The sequence below is a fragment of the Daphnia carinata genome, chromosome 5 (genome assembly GCF_022539665.2).
Source record: "Daphnia carinata strain CSIRO-1 chromosome 5, CSIRO_AGI_Dcar_HiC_V3, whole genome shotgun sequence".
NCBI classification, from domain to species: domain Eukaryota; kingdom Metazoa; phylum Arthropoda; class Branchiopoda; order Diplostraca; family Daphniidae; genus Daphnia; species Daphnia carinata.
Window position 1 is genome coordinate 3,766,506 of NC_081335.1, and position 14,783 is coordinate 3,781,288.

A 14,783-nucleotide genomic window follows, 5' to 3' on the forward strand; every position below is an offset into this window, starting at 1 on the left:
TAGTTGGATAACTGCTTGGTTGGCAACAGGCTACTTTTGATTGAACAGCTGAAATTTTCCTTCTGTATCCTTTCCGTGATGTTTGGTCTCAATCACATATGAAGACACAAGTGAAAAATGGTAAAACTCACAACATAACAAGGGGTGATTCATAACTATTTATCAAAGTAATAGTTTGCTGGCAGCCAATAAAAAAATGAAATACTTTTAACTGAGTTATTTCAAGAATGCATTATGAACAAAAAAATGTTTTAAAGAAGCTCACTTTTTGAGGGACGAACAGATTAATAGTCCAAATGGTTCGATGACACAAATTCTAGAAGATAACAATAGTATATTAGTATAACAATAGCAGACAACTGCAAACAATCGTGACCCCATATGTGCATTTATAATCATTATTCAAAGTAAAATCTATTGCACAGTAGATCCACAGAGCTCTAGTGTTACCATGGTGTCACGAAGTGCTTTAGCCTCGCAGATACCAGGTGGCGCTCGTTTAATGATGAAGGGCCTCGAAGGGCCTTCCCCTTTTCTCTTTTTAGGCAAAATTTCAAATTTTACTTGTAATACATGATTTCGATTAGAATTGAATGACAATCACGGAAGTCAAGTTTGTTTTTCATCAACCTATACGATTGATTGAAGAAAAAGTTTTCACTTAAAAACAAAAAATAAAGCAGGGGTGTTAACAGCACTTCGTTTTCTTTTACTTCAAAAACATTTGATTTTAACGAGAAAACCAATAACTTAATCGATTATTCTCGTCCAATCGATTCCCTGAGGTCTATTGAAAAGCTTAAACTCGGGTAAAATTGTGAGTTTTTAACGCCACGTAAGAGCTTTTCTTTTACGTTTCCTCTACTTCTGCCATGAAATACATAATTTCTCATGAGACTTGTGGAAATTTTATTTAACTCAAATCACGCACACTAAATATTTCCTATAAATAATGTAAAATTTAAAAAAAAACGAGTAGGAGGGAGATGGAGTGGTAGAAGGATCTAGAACAAATGAACCGGCAACGAAATGAAGTGTACTTAATAAGAGCTGAGCGTGGATACTTCAGCTGCAAAAACATCCATGGCACGAAAAAAATCCTGGCTCACTGGTAAAATATTGGACGCTGGTAAAATAAATCCATTGATAGGTAGTTCAACTGAATAAACATATTTAATCCCAATAGATTTGGCCCAGTCTGCCGAATTGCCTGCATGAGTGACAACCAAAATGTTATCCATAAGTCACAAAGTATTTAATAATTTATTTGCATACCTGAAGCTTGATAGAGGAGGTCGACTTTATTGCCAACTTTATAAGTGAATTTCCTGAATTTGCAAGCGGCATTCTTCGCGAGTGTCAACATCTCATCGTAATCAGATGGAAACGTATTACGTTCATAACCCCAAGGAAGCATGATAAGTTGGCCAGAACTGTGTAGACTTAGGTAAAGCTATGATGTATCGTTGTCGTACAAAACCAAAATCAATTTCCAATTAGTGATAAAACAAATGAAATGAACGTTATTACTTTAATTTCGTTTGATTTTCTGCTGATGAAATTGGAATAGGCAAGAGTCTCTGGTTCCGAGAAGGCCGAGGGTCCCTTGTATACCAGTGAGCAAGGATTACTGCTGGATCCTGGGCCACCCCACTATATCGTAAGGAAAAGCTTAATGGTGAGATACCGTAAATTGTGAAAAGATAAAGCAACAAAATTCCGCACCTTAAAATCAAAATTACGATTTAAATCAACTCCCTGACATTTGGCTGATGCTGATCCTGTCGGCGAGCGAGTTTTGCGCCAAAGTCTGTTCTTCAGATGAGTGTACTCGTAGCCTAATAACGCACACGTAATTTCGGTTCATTTACTGATTAATAACATAGACCAAAGTAAAATAGCCATACCATCGGGATTGACGACTGGCATGATGTACCAGTTGACATTGTCCAAAAGTTTTGCGTTACTTGGTTCTTCAACAAGCTGTTGAATAATGTAAGTCGCCAACGCTGGCGATATCCATTCTCGGGCATGAAACCCTTGAAGACATGAAACAATACATTTAAAGAACCGTATGAATGAAAAACGGGTTGGGTTAAAGGAAAGTCTTACCTCCATCAACCCAGATGGCTGGCGTATTCGGTGAAGTCGAATTAGTGATGTGAACAACGTAAAGCGGACGGCCTTCATACGAGCTCCCGACATTCAATAATTGGACACGACAAGGATACGTGTCGGCCAAGTAACTAAGGTAACCGTAGATATCGTCCAAACGATGGTAGCTCGTCCAATCCATTTGATGAGCTATCAATGAAAATTTAAAATATACAATTTCTTGAAGTAGTTGTCAAGTGTTACCAGTTTTTGGATTAGCAGCCGAGGCGTTTGTCTTAGGATTCTCATTGGTGATAGCCTTCTGCAAGTCACTGATCTCGACGTCGTATGGTATTTTGGCCTCTTCCAACCTCAGCCTGATTTCTTTCTGATATCGAGGGGGTACCATAATATTTACCGGCTCATGAATTTCATTAGTTTCTTTCCACATTTCGAGGTCTGTTTATAACATCAGGAATGTAAAGAGATTTTAGGCAAAAATTTTATATTGGATTTACTGTAATGCGTGATGATCTTCATTAGGATGGTTTGTTTAGTCTTCGAATGAGGTGTGATCGTCCACACTTGGAATCCAGAATAGGATACGGTGTTGTCGCGATTTGCCTTGCATTGTCCTCTTGGTGCTGCACGACAGGCGATCACCATGAAACTAACGGCGAAAACGAAGACGAGTGTTGGCATCTTATAGTTGGTGCAACTACCTACAACAAATCAAATGATAGAGTAAAACGTTGCAGATATAATCGCACGGGCTTCTGAAATAAAGAACTAGAAGTTTTACTTCTTAATTTTGGATTCCATTGCACTGTGCGCTACCATTAGTTACTTCAGACATACAGATATGTGGTGAAAATTTGTACGCATTCAATTAAAATCAATCCTACCTTCTCTACGTAACATTTTCGGAACTGTATTTGGAGAGTCGGGCTAGCGAAGAACTATCTTTTCCAGCTGCAACACGAACAATGGACATCCACTGCAGATAGCGTCTTGTTATAAAAATCTTTTCGGTGGGAATACAGCTTAATCAAGCAACCGTTAAGACACGGTACATTTGCAACAAATATAATTGACCTAATTTCTTTAAAAAATAAAAAAAAAAAATAAATAAAAGCCATTCTAAAAAAATGGAACGATTTGTACAGTACTGTTTCAGTTCAACAATCAAACATGTGTCCATATATTTTAGTTTAATCAAATACAGCTGAATCTTATTACTACCCTACTTCACGAAATTGGAACATGAACTACTAACGATATTTAACGACCGTACCATGCAGCCATACGGTAACTATTAATAGGTTTCACATGCATGACATTTCTAAATCTGTAACCTAAGAAGTTTCCCATACGCAAAAGCTTCACTTTGTTTTAAGATTTACTCTTTTTATTATTGGAATTAATGTTACGCATGAGGACGAACTTACCTCGCCGCGTCACTAAGCTGCTGCCTTAATTTTTTTCCGTGCTGCGCTAAATACTGTCCAGTTCCGCACTGATTTTCAATTATACCATACAAAATTGTACGTTTAATTCTTTTTCGACTATGTGCTTGTTTACTGAAGTTGATGCTTAATTACACAGTCCAGCCAAAACGGTCATTAATGAAGCATATTGGATTGATTTTGCCGATGCCATCTTTCTACAAGTCCATCATCTCTTATTCAGTGACTCTTGTTTTTTTCTTGCTGTCAACCAGGTCTAAACTTAAATCAAAAACATACATTAGTTTTAATTGTATTTTTCGAGATGTACATTATTATGCAAGAAGTTTTTCACCAAAATCGAATAACCCATTTCCTTTCTCTATCCTTAACGCATCGTTTTACAGCACAGACTTCGTAAAATTAATGCCTTATCAGCCGCTGACGTCAACCCTCGTCTTCTCTTTCCTAAGTGCAAAAATTATTCCTCGCATTTGGCCCGGAGCTTTAACTTACTAAACACGCAAAAATGAATGTTGAATGAATGAAAAATGTTGTTTTCGAAAATACCCATAAACTGGGAGCTTAATTTAAAAGAAACGCCATACACTGTATGCCTAAAGCAAACAGGATATTAAACTATTTTACAATTTTATGTAAACCATTAGTACAACCTCATATGTAAGGAATCCCAAATGCAGTAATAAAACAGTGCAATTATTCCGCCAGATGCAGACGCTAAGCACATGAAAGAAGCCGTTTATCCCCATCACACTTCAGACCCTAACTAGATAGAAAAAAATTGTTACACTTGTAACTGCAAGAATTTCTCAAAACTATGATAGCAATCATTCCACATAGCTCTGTAGAAATTCCGGATGCTTTAGCACTTTTCTCTACCAACTTCCCAATTGATGTGGGAAGCCAGACTATCACTGTGCAAATCTGATACTACTGGCGGGCAAAAAAAAACGTACCTATAATTGTAAAATTCCAGCAGCTAGCAAGTTCAGCCGCCAAATCCATGATCAAATCCGCCACCACGTTTCCAGCCGGAAAGCTAAAGAAAATAAGGTATCAATAATGGGAATTGTGTACCCAAATCTAATACAATCAATGACACCAACAAGAAGAATACATCGGGTACGGAGTTTCATGTACGAGATAAATAGAACTCAACCTCGCTAAGAACGCCAAATTCCCTAATCCTAAATTTTGTGATAGTAGAACAGATACCCGAGGAGCCACGCTGCAGAAGCCCAAACAAGACGGAAAAACAGCAGCCAACCCCCTGGAAGACCGAACCGACCCCTCATTAAGATAATTCCTACCAAAAGTAAATTGTAGTGCTGATTTCTGGCCAAATGAACAGCAAGTTCACTCAGGGGATGACTCACTTATTGGTTCAAGAGTACATACACCAAACAAAAGTGCATTGTAATAGTGGGGAAAATTTTTCAAACAGAGCTGTGCAAAGTATAAACTTTGCAAATAAACCACCAGGCTCCACACCATACAAAGCATAAAGAATCTGCAAAGAACGCAAAGTGTTCTAGAAAGTACACTAAAAATTTCGAAGTTTGGAATTGTTGGTGCATGGAAATAAAATTTAACTAATGTAATTACTTACCATGCCATAGCGGCAGAAGGTAGGATGGCCCCGTGCACCAGCCAAAACCTAAATGAAAAGAATGGTACAGTACAAATGCCAACAAAGAGCCACCTCCAGAGCAACTACTTATGTCAGAAGCACAAAGTCACCACAGAGGATGACCTGCTGTTTTGGACACAGGCTATGCCCAGCAGATCAACCCTCAGACGCAAATTACAGCATCATGGAACAAATTGAAAACCAACAAAAACTAGGAATCACCTCATTGTCCCCCACCACGGAAGATGCATTCAACCCTAAGGACCAACTTCTAGGATTCCAGACAGAACTGGGACAGCAACACCTGGAAATACAAAAAAAAAAGGCTCAGCTACACGAAGAAGACTGAACACAAGTACCAACAAATCAAAGCTCAGAAACAAAATAATCATCAATAAATGATCAGACGGCAATTCCTATCATTTAATTTTAAGGTTCATCACCACAAATATAAATTCAAGTTTCAGTATGCAACTCACCATCAACGTCTATGATATCTAAGACACTGTAGGTCAGTCATTGTCGTCACTAGGTTCGTGCATCGTTCGTGAAGAACTAATCAACCTTACGAGCAGCTATTCGTATTTCAGGCACCATTGACACAGCAACACCTATAAAATAAAAAAGCCTCAGTTACACTGGCAACACTAAAGATAACTACAGAACAAACCAAAGCTCAGCAAAAAAGAATCATCAACAACGATCAGACGGCAATTCCTATCATATACTTTCCAGGTTCATCATATGTAACGTAAAAGCAGCTTTACAAACCCACTCACCTCTGAATCACTGCCTATGGCATCCCTCTTATCGCAATACGCCTCCATCACCATAGGATTTATGCAACTGCAACGAATCATTTATAAACCTTAGTACCGGATTTACACTTTCACATTAAAAACTTAACAAATGTATATAATAACTCAATTTAAGGTTTTAAATTTGATTTACTTAAACTAATTAGCAATTTATTCCTATTGTTCCATACTCGAAACTGACGTTACCACGTGGCCCGAACGGTACTACAAGTGCCAATGGCGGAAACACTAAGAAACATTCCACGGTGCAAAGTATGATTCGGCACAGAAAAATTTAAATTTCAGTAAACAATCACACAGAATACCAAATACCTAAAAAAAAAAAAAAAAAAAAAAAAAAAAAAAAAAAAAAAAAAAAAAAATTTCAACTTACTCTTTTGTACGAGATCCTATCATTCACTGTTCGTTACTTCTGACCTCCAAGAGAATTTATACGCCGGCAGTTTAGCACTTTTCCAGTTTGCCCGCCGGCTTTGCCACAGCATTGTCATGCCGTTTGCAAAATCTTAGAAATTAATACATGAAATACAGTTGCGGAACGTTGCCAGACTTGCTAAACGCAATTCGTAAACCAAATGGAGGAAAATTCGCAATTCGAAATCGCAAGTGTATGATGGTATGACTTATCTTGCTAGCGTGTTAGGTCTTAGCCACAATTGCTACAACCACAAGCCAACTGGTGAATTTTTGAGTTCTACTGAAACATTGTGTAGCTTTAATTCTTCTTTCGCATAACGGAAATCGGAATTGGACACGATATCGCGAATAATGCCAATAACGGGATAAAGAAGAGCAACAGCAGTGATTCAATTGTGCAAGTCTCCCTTCATGCGTGTTTTAGTACGGTCATCATGCCCTAAATAAGAGTGCTGTTTGAATCGGCTTATTTGAAAAAAAAAAAAATTTTCCTCCTCAGTGGCCTGCTTCTAGTAGGCTTCCTCCAGAACTCTTTCAGAAATAACCTTCACGGATTATTTATCGTCGTTGTTTTTCCCAACATCATTTCCCAAAAAACTATAACTGATGACATAAAACCCGCACAACCCCCTGGCATTTTTTTAGCTATATGCTTGACCATTTAACTTTCGGTTGATAGCAGAAGAATTCAATGGCGTCCCATTTTTAAGTGTCCCACATGACGAACAATCTTACTGTTCTTTAGAATTTGTCTTTCACATGATCGGGCTTCGGCCTCATACGGGCAAATGTTAACGTTGAATCGTAAACTAAGGGGTTTATGTGATCAGAATCACTTATCCGTGATCCCACTGGTCATTTAACTTGTGGTGATGCTATTTTTTCAATGCTTAGCAAGGAACGACTGATGTATAATGTCGTGGGCACAGTGTGAAGTCATAGCAGAAACTATCAGAAAAACTAGTTTGCTGTCAGCTGCTTTGCAAAATTGTTGCGTCAATGCTCAACACCTATGTTTAAACTCTTGCCCACCTTATTTTTCAAGAAACAATCCGTTATCTAACTAACCGTTAAAAATCTTCCTAAGCCGCAGACCTCAAAACACAATTCAGAATAACAGAGTTAATTGCCCATGAGACCGCCAGTGCTCAGTTACCTTAGCTAACAATGTTCGGTAAAGACATGGAGTATGTTTGGGTGGGATATAGAAAAAAAAAGTTGAGCAGTAGTGACCGAGACTTAGTCACTATCACACATCAGCGCCCGATACCGGGTCCGTTACCACTTTGCTAGTGAAAAATTTAGCATTTAAACCACTAATTGTGTTGTAGGAAATTAAAAGAAGTTTCGTGTAGTCACATTTTTTGTGTGTTTTTTTTTTCTTGTAGACTGTTGGCTTCAGTAAAATCATGTTAAAATGATGAAAAACAGTAACACAGTTATCAAATTACTACTGCTAGCTATGATAGCCATAGTAATCATCTTTACCACATACATGCCTCCACAGTCTCAGTATGTGTCGCAAATTTCGGACATTCCTACTCGACAGGTGTCAACGAAAATTCAATTATCAATTCTCAACAAAACCAAAATCGTGCTTTTGACGTACCCTCAATTATGGGGTTTTCGATTCACTATGGGACGTGTAGGATTTATCAATGCCGGTTGTGAAGTGACTAACTGCCTCCTAACCACCAACCACTCTTACGTGAAGGATTACAATTTCGATGCTTTTTTGGTACATACTCCGACTCAAAGAAGGGGACCTTGGATCCTACCAAACAGGAGACCAGATCAAATTTTCATCATGTTCTCTACCGAGCCTCCAGGTAAACTAACATCAATAATCACTTTAGCCTATTTAATCCAAGAACGAGTGTCATGCCTCCGAAAACTGTTTTGGATTTTATGAAAAATGATTATGCAACCATATACGTAAATACCGATTTTTTTCACCGTCAGGTGATGGCATGCTTTTTCTGAACAGTCTTGCTATATTACAGTCAGTCCCCTTGAGAATGTGGCTATGCTGCAGTAGAAGAAAGCCATTTGCATTAAAATAAAGAATGCCAGGCAGCTTCTTTACTATTAAACTAAGCCAGTTTTTCGAGATCAAGCTTCTGTCCTTCCATATGATGACAATCGTCAATCAAAAACCTACGGGAAAAAGTAAGGCGTGAAATGTTGTACAATGCGAATAACGGCTTTCGTTACTTACTTATACCACAAAATGGCTAGCGGCGCGGTTGACAAGTGCCACAGAGCATGAGCATCGAGCACCCAAAACAAAGGCGGAAAATCCAGTACTTCAAACAGTGTCGTGAAGGCAACGAGGGCAACGAAGGCTGCGCACTGTTTCACATACGGTCTTGGCTTGTAAAATTTAAAGCACCAAATTGACCATCCCAAGATATTGACCGCTCCTAGGAATCCAACGTATATAAAGAAATAAACTTAAATACAAAAACCTAATTTCGTAAACTTAGCTGTTACAAGCCAGCCACAGGACATGCGATCAAAAAAGAATTTGGTCCTTACCAAAGGCTATGTTGATGAGCATGTTATATCCATAATCCATTTTGACAAAGAAGGTGGTGTAACTATGACAAACAAAGTAAAATCCTATGGCAATTCCGAAAAACAATGAATATTGAGAGCTGCGCGATTGAAATGCCAACACTCTATTGCGAATAAAAAGATGCGTAAGTAGTAAACAGTTAGCAATAATGGATGCAATCAATTACCTAACCAGAAAATGGTAAACTGAGAATAATACCATGCTGAATGCACCCAAATAATCCATTATTTCCGTAAATCGGACATCTCGAATATGGAAAATAGTGGACCATAGCCAAGCATGACAGCAAATCTGTGATTGTAGTGTGTTTAACATTACCCGAGCTCTAAAAGTTTTTAAATACTAAACTTACAATACAAAAACAATGTGTCATTCGGTAAAAGGGAGCACTAGGTCTAACTTCTTTTCGGAATCTTTTAATCATGACTACGTGACCAACTAAATTCAGGATGGAGAATAAGGTCGCTGCAGGTTCTTGAATCCCCCATAATCTTACAAATGGCCACTGAAAAAAAATTCACAAACAAATCTATAATCACAGTACACACCATCACCAAATTTCAAACAAAAAACTAATGTACCCTTCCATAAAATTGCTGAACCCCAATTTCAGCTTCAACAAACCAATTTACAGTAGGCCACATGCAAAAATATTTGCATTCATCGGAGCAGGTCCACTGGAGAGCCTGTGGTATGAGAAACGATTGAGAATCTTGAGACGAACCTAGTGTTAAAAAAAAATTCAAAATAAAAAACTGCATAGTTTTTCCACGATTGCAGTGTGTTACACTACCAGAACAGTTTTGGGTTAAACAATCCTGAAGACAGCTATAAAACATTTGAGAGCGATCTCCAGTGGATGCCAGGACAGATTTTAGCACAAACAAGAAGGCTACTGTGATTGCAATCACTATTTCCTTCATTGTAGATTTTCGAACTTTGCTGGAGCCTTCTCAAGGAGTATAAGGACTGAACTGTTCCTTCAACTCTAATGACTTAACAGATTTTCTGAGAAAACCCTCATGAAATTCATAAGGGTTTCAAGGCAATAATATATCCCTAATGAAAACGGTCAATTTCTGCTACTTAATGCTTTCCTTTGAGGTTAAGAACGAAACTACTGGCAGCTTTGAATCATGAAGGTTTAAACTTTCAAAACAAAAAATTTCTACGTCGTGTCTTGTGTCGGCTGCTGGAGGCAAGAAACAATTGAAGCACAGTATCCGCCCAATAATGCACAGTTTATTCTGCTTCCGCTTCAAAACCCTCAATTAACTGGTAGATTGCTGGGGGATACTCCCAATTAAAGACTTGCAGAAACAAATAACAGAAAATCTAAAATATTAAGAGCCAATCGATAATTAAACTGTGTATGTGGCACACGGCATCATGTGTAAATGTCGTCCCTAGAGCTGCAGCGTAGAACAATGTGAACTAATAACCTGTATTCTTTTTTTTTTTATGTTTTAAAGTGCTGTTTTGTAATGTCTTGCTCGTGTTCCGTAGATCACATGCCACGATTGGATGCATTTGAAGATTATTTCAACTGGACAATGACTTATCTACCTGAATCTGACATTCCTTTACCTTACGGTCGGATAGAACCACTACCACGAGCACCAAATACGGAGATCGAAAGACTTGGCATACAGGAACATGTCCGCTTGTCAAGTGTCAACCCAGCAAAAGGCAAAACCAAGCTAGTCATCTGGATGGTGTCAAACTGTCACGCTAGAAGCAATCGTATGCAGTATGTCCGCAACCTACAGAAATATGTAGATGTGGACATAATCAGCAGCGAAGGAAAATGTGGCGGACAAGACTTGTGCCCCAAAAAGAGGAAAGGCGCTACCTGCTACGATGTAATAGAAAAAACGTACAAATTCTATTTGGCTTTTGAGAATTCCATCTGCCGAGACTATGTCACGGAGAAGTTCTTCGATTCTATTGGAAGAAACCTGGTCCCAATTGTATTGGGTGGCGCTAACTATTCAATGATAGCTCCCAAGCATTCATACATAAACGCATTCGATTACAGTCCTCGCCAGCTGGCTGAGTACTTGAAAGAAATAGACCAAGACGATTCGCTCTACGCGGAATTTTTTTGGTGGAAACCCTATTATCGTGTAGTTAACCTACACCAGACGAACAAGGAATCGTTTTGCAATCTGTGTGCTGCCCTTCACGAAACTCCAGTAGAGAAAAGAGTAGCCAAAGGTCTTCAAAAATGGTATTTTGAAGGCAGCCATTGCTTGGTTAAGCCTAGATTTGATTCTACATAAGCCTTTTGGAATGCCTCAAAGATGTTGGAAGTTTTTACACACGCGAGATGAAGTGTTACGGCTGAGTGCAAATAACGTGATTGTTTATTGAAACTGATGAAAACAAAAAATCATTATTAAATACTTGAAATACGATTAAAATGGCAGATGGTATGTTTTTTTTCTCGCGACAACTGCACAGGTTTTACAATAAAACATTTGATCGCTGTTCCAAACTTTTCATGCTAGTAAAAAAAGGAAACAACTATTTAAAAATCCCACTCTTGTCTTTAATAAAAAGATATAAAATTTTCGTACCTTCATTATCTTTGTTTTTGATACATGCCAACGGATAGCAAATAGCACCAGCGACGAAAACAACAGATCCAGCAAAATAGAATGTGCCATTGTAGTCTCCATACGTTCCATACAAATGACCTGCGCATCTCAATCAATAGGCAAGTCATGTACTGTACCATTTGAACGTCAAATCATCGGATGACTGCAACTACGTACCAGCCAGTGGAATACCGATGAAGCTGGCCAATCCATAAAACATAAGGACAAAGCCAAAGGCATTGTTCACATTGTCAAAGCCCAGCATTTCACCCATTAAAATGGGTCGACACACCGAAATGCAAGCTGGATAAAGTAAAACAAACAAAAGAGCATCAAACTATTGACAACTCACATACATAAAAAACAAGCAAACATTCATTCAAGCGGAAGTTACTCAAAATAGCAATGTTCCTCGAACTGAAGAGGAAAGAATGTTTAAAATAAAAGGATGCCTTTTTTTAAAACTTACATGAACAGAGTCCGTACATAACCGCGAAGAAGACCAGAGCGCCGTATGTGGTAAAAAGTGGACAGGCAATTAGTAGCAAGCCTTCCAGTGATAAGGCGATATTGTTAGTCAGCAGTACGCTCACCTGAAAAGAGAGACATTAAATGTTTAAATTACATTAAAGCTCTTGATTGAGAATCGGTACCTTAGGATGGCTCGTCAATGCTCCGACGGCGATATTTCCAACCTAGAATAAAGAAACAATTCTAAATAGACACTTGGCGATACGAACACAAAATGCGTCGTCAAACCGTGTTAGTAACGCCTACAATCGACAGCAAGAATGAGGCCGCTTCTTTGGAGATTCCCATGTCAATAGCGTAGGCTAAAAGAAGGTCCACCGTAATATCAAAACATATTTTGTGGCAAACCTTTCAGCGATAAATCAAGTGAACCAGTTATCTGAACATTGATTCAAATACCTGTGAGATAGACGTACGGAACGAAGCTTCCGAGCAACTGAACGAAGCTGGAAGTGCACACTAGGACGAACGAGGGAGAGCGGAAAAGAGAAAATTTGAAAATGGATCGATTCCTGGAAGATTCCATTTGATCTGTAGCACAGAGCACATCCACCTGCATTGCCGTGCCGCATCGAATACATTAAACTGTCGCAGTGAATACATTTCTTTTTTTTTTTTTTTACCGTCCGCGGCTTTGTGCGGGAAATACCCTGTCAAAGTCATTTCGAGATACGACATGCGAAATAAAACCAAGTGACACACCTGCTTAGTACCGTCTTCTACTAAATCTGCCGGTCGTAACTCTTCTTCGATTACGCATTCTTCTGTCGACACGTCGGATTGGCCGCGTTCAAGTGCCAACATTGAAACTTCCGTGTTTTCCAGCAACTCGCGCGTTGTTTTGCATTGCCGTCGCTTCATATTTAACTTGATTACAGTTCCGTGTGATTTCCTTCCAACTCTTTTCATTGGCCGGAAGAAAGCCCCAACTGCCGCGCAATTCAAATATAAAGCCCCCTGCATCAACCAAATAATTTCCGCTGGATCAGACAACACCGCACGATTTCAAACACGAGGGATGAAAATGCAATACCAGGATGAGAAACGTTCCACGTAGGGCGTAATTTTCTAATAACCAATAGATGAACGGTGCGAATACGAACGTGCCCATTCCGGATCCGCACATGACGACACCTGTCGCTAGGGATCGTCTATTTTCGAAGTAGCTAACGGCAACAACAGCCGGAGTCCACACGAGTCCAAAGGCTACGCCACACATTAAGCCGACGGTGAGAAATAACACGTCAACCGAAGGTGCAAAGGACGAGCAGGTAAGCCCTGCGAAACCAAGGACACTCCCGGATACGATGACGGCGCGAAATCCAAATCGATTGCTCAGCGCTGATGCCAGTGGCCCTATTTTGCAGAGGGAGAGAGAACAAAAAATAATCCAAAACCGCGAGACAATGTTTTAAGGCTAAAAAACACGTGATTATTATTAGACAGCCTATGGGCAGGGTAATTACCTGACAGTAACTGGATGCCCAATAGGAATGAAGGAATCCAAGCCACTTTCTCCACGGGTTCGTCAAACACTTGAATCAATTCAAAAAGGATCAATCCAAAACAGAACGTAATTCCATCTGTTAGAAAGGCTGCCATAAAACAGGCGGCCGTGACGACCCAGCCGCGTTTACCGTCGAGCTGGTTCGCAACCCGCTCGGAGCTCTTCTCCTCCGACTTCATTTGGAAAGAGTTTGTTGGCAATGTGTCTTCTTTCAATGGCGTGACACCGCTCAGCCATAGACTGTTGAGCAAATGTGTTTAATCCGTGCGGAGACTCAATGATGGGCTCTCGGCGCGAAACACTATGTCTTATACGTCCACGGTTATCAATCCCCAACTGTTTCGTACGGACTTACGAACTTGCGTTTTCACTCTACGGGTGGAACTCAACTACCCAACGAATGGAATGGAATGCCATGCGCTGTTATTGATTTTTTTTTTTTTTTACAATATTTTTTTTTTCACAAGTCATACCATGTTGGGAAACATAGTAGACGAATTCACTGGAATGCAAAGCGACAGAGAAAAGATAAGGTCTCAGGTTTTGACTGTTGTGCCCATACTGGTTTGACAGCTGGCCTTGACATGAAACGAAACGCCCCGCGGAGTAGGTGATGCGTGTTGTACGAATCTCCAATTTTTTAAATATACATTTCTATATCGGACGAAGATGCAAATTGAGAAGTCACGAGATGCTAATAGTTCAACATCACTTCACGTCAGGGTGCATCTCGTAGACAACAAGGTGCAGTTTCGGATGCAAATCTCTTTAGCATAAACACTTAGTTGGCTTGATGTGTCTGCTAAACATCGCATTCAGCTTGAAGCCATTCCAAAATAAATCTTAAAACCTCCAGACGACTGACAACATTTCGCAAACAAAAATCACGGAAATAAATAGTTTAGGGTTTTCCCGAATGGCATAACAACGCGTCTCGTGAAATACCTTATCTCCGTCAAGCTGAGGATTAAAATAACATGTGTTAACATTGGTCTCACACCGCGATGCTTTTAGAGATTAAAAACTGGGAGAAGTCTTTCGTCATTCGGTGGCTGAAATTGGAAAGGACTTTTGAAATAGATTGAAACTGTCAGCGCGGGCGACGAGAACGATTCAGACAGGAGTAAAATCATTGCGAAATG

General features: G+C 39.3%; 4 protein-coding genes and 1 long non-coding RNA gene across 5 annotated transcripts; 1 reads left to right on the plus strand and 4 right to left on the minus strand.

Moving 5' to 3' along the window:
- Window positions 1-885: 885 nt before the first annotated feature.
- LOC130696623 (carboxypeptidase B-like) lies at window positions 886-3,133 on the minus strand. Its single transcript, XM_057519722.1, has 9 exons — window positions 3,000-3,133; window positions 2,613-2,816; window positions 2,359-2,553; window positions 2,113-2,304; window positions 1,908-2,039; window positions 1,726-1,838; window positions 1,531-1,653; window positions 1,276-1,453; window positions 886-1,210 (listed from the first exon to the last, which is right to left on the minus strand). Exons 1-9 carry the CDS (start codon window positions 3,013-3,015, stop codon window positions 1,041-1,043), a joined length of 1,323 nt encoding a protein of 440 aa, XP_057375705.1. The 5' UTR covers window positions 3,016-3,133; the 3' UTR covers window positions 886-1,040.
- Window positions 3,134-3,611: 478 nt separating this feature from the next.
- On the minus strand, window positions 3,612-6,041 carry LOC130696686 (uncharacterized). The gene is made up of 6 exons (XR_009002687.2): window positions 5,970-6,041; window positions 5,670-5,801; window positions 5,413-5,494; window positions 5,170-5,217; window positions 4,517-4,599; window positions 3,612-4,322 (listed from the first exon to the last, which is right to left on the minus strand). It is a non-coding gene; the product is annotated as an uncharacterized LOC130696686 (long non-coding RNA).
- Window positions 6,042-7,777: 1,736 nt separating this feature from the next.
- LOC130696630 (glycoprotein 3-alpha-L-fucosyltransferase A-like) lies at window positions 7,778-11,495 on the plus strand. Its single transcript, XM_057519731.2, has 2 exons — window positions 7,778-8,254; window positions 10,510-11,495. Exons 1-2 carry the CDS (start codon window positions 7,843-7,845, stop codon window positions 11,283-11,285), a joined length of 1,188 nt encoding a protein of 395 aa, XP_057375714.1. The 5' UTR covers window positions 7,778-7,842; the 3' UTR covers window positions 11,286-11,495.
- Window positions 8,426-9,978, minus strand: LOC130696645 (post-GPI attachment to proteins factor 3-like). Its single transcript, XM_057519750.2, has 7 exons — window positions 9,797-9,978; window positions 9,585-9,727; window positions 9,356-9,508; window positions 9,170-9,294; window positions 8,964-9,106; window positions 8,644-8,848; window positions 8,426-8,582 (listed from the first exon to the last, which is right to left on the minus strand). Exons 1-7 carry the CDS (start codon window positions 9,924-9,926, stop codon window positions 8,519-8,521), a joined length of 963 nt encoding a protein of 320 aa, XP_057375733.1. The 5' UTR covers window positions 9,927-9,978; the 3' UTR covers window positions 8,426-8,518.
- LOC130696620 (monocarboxylate transporter 12-like) lies at window positions 11,352-14,330 on the minus strand. The gene is made up of 10 exons (XM_057519717.2): window positions 13,601-14,330; window positions 13,168-13,490; window positions 12,837-13,091; window positions 12,534-12,687; window positions 12,363-12,436; window positions 12,257-12,298; window positions 12,073-12,196; window positions 11,781-11,906; window positions 11,583-11,702; window positions 11,352-11,509 (listed from the first exon to the last, which is right to left on the minus strand). The coding sequence occupies exons 1-10, from the start codon at window positions 13,818-13,820 to the stop codon at window positions 11,505-11,507; spliced, it is 1,443 nt and encodes a 480-aa protein (XP_057375700.1). The 5' UTR covers window positions 13,821-14,330; the 3' UTR covers window positions 11,352-11,504.
- Window positions 14,331-14,783: the final 453 nt, after the last annotated feature.

Bases quoted from the DNA above. Each gene is read 5' to 3' on its own strand.
- LOC130696620 (XM_057519717.2), bottom strand. From the start codon at position 13,820: ATGAAGTCGGAGGAGAAGAGCTCCGAGCGGGTTGCGAACCAGCTCGAC. The intron at 12,688-12,836 runs GTGTGTCACTTG...ACGGCAATGCAG, and splicing joins TAGAAGACGGTACTAAGCAG to GTGGATGTGCTCTGTGCTAC. The intron at 12,437-12,533 runs GTATTTGAATCA...ACCTTCTTTTAG, and splicing joins TCCGTACGTCTATCTCACAG to CCTACGCTATTGACATGGGA.
- LOC130696623 (XM_057519722.1), bottom strand. The intron at 2,305-2,358 runs GTAACACTTGAC...TTTCATTGATAG, and splicing joins GGCTGCTAATCCAAAAACTG to CTCATCAAATGGATTGGACG. The intron at 1,454-1,530 runs GTAATAACGTTC...GATACATCATAG, and splicing joins GAAAATCAAACGAAATTAAA to CTTTACCTAAGTCTACACAG.
- LOC130696645 (XM_057519750.2), bottom strand. From the start codon at position 9,926: ATGAAGGAAATAGTGATTGCAATCACAGTAGCCTTCTTGTTTGTGCTA. The intron at 9,728-9,796 runs GTAGTGTAACAC...TTTTAACACTAG, and splicing joins TTTAACCCAAAACTGTTCTG to GTTCGTCTCAAGATTCTCAA. The intron at 8,583-8,643 runs GTAAGTAACGAA...TTTTTCCCGTAG, and splicing joins CTAGCCATTTTGTGGTATAA to GTTTTTGATTGACGATTGTC.
- LOC130696630 (XM_057519731.2), top strand. From the start codon at position 7,843: ATGATGAAAAACAGTAACACAGTTATCAAATTACTACTGCTAGCTATG. The intron at 8,255-10,509 runs GTAAACTAACAT...CGTGTTCCGTAG, and splicing joins GTTCTCTACCGAGCCTCCAG to ATCACATGCCACGATTGGAT.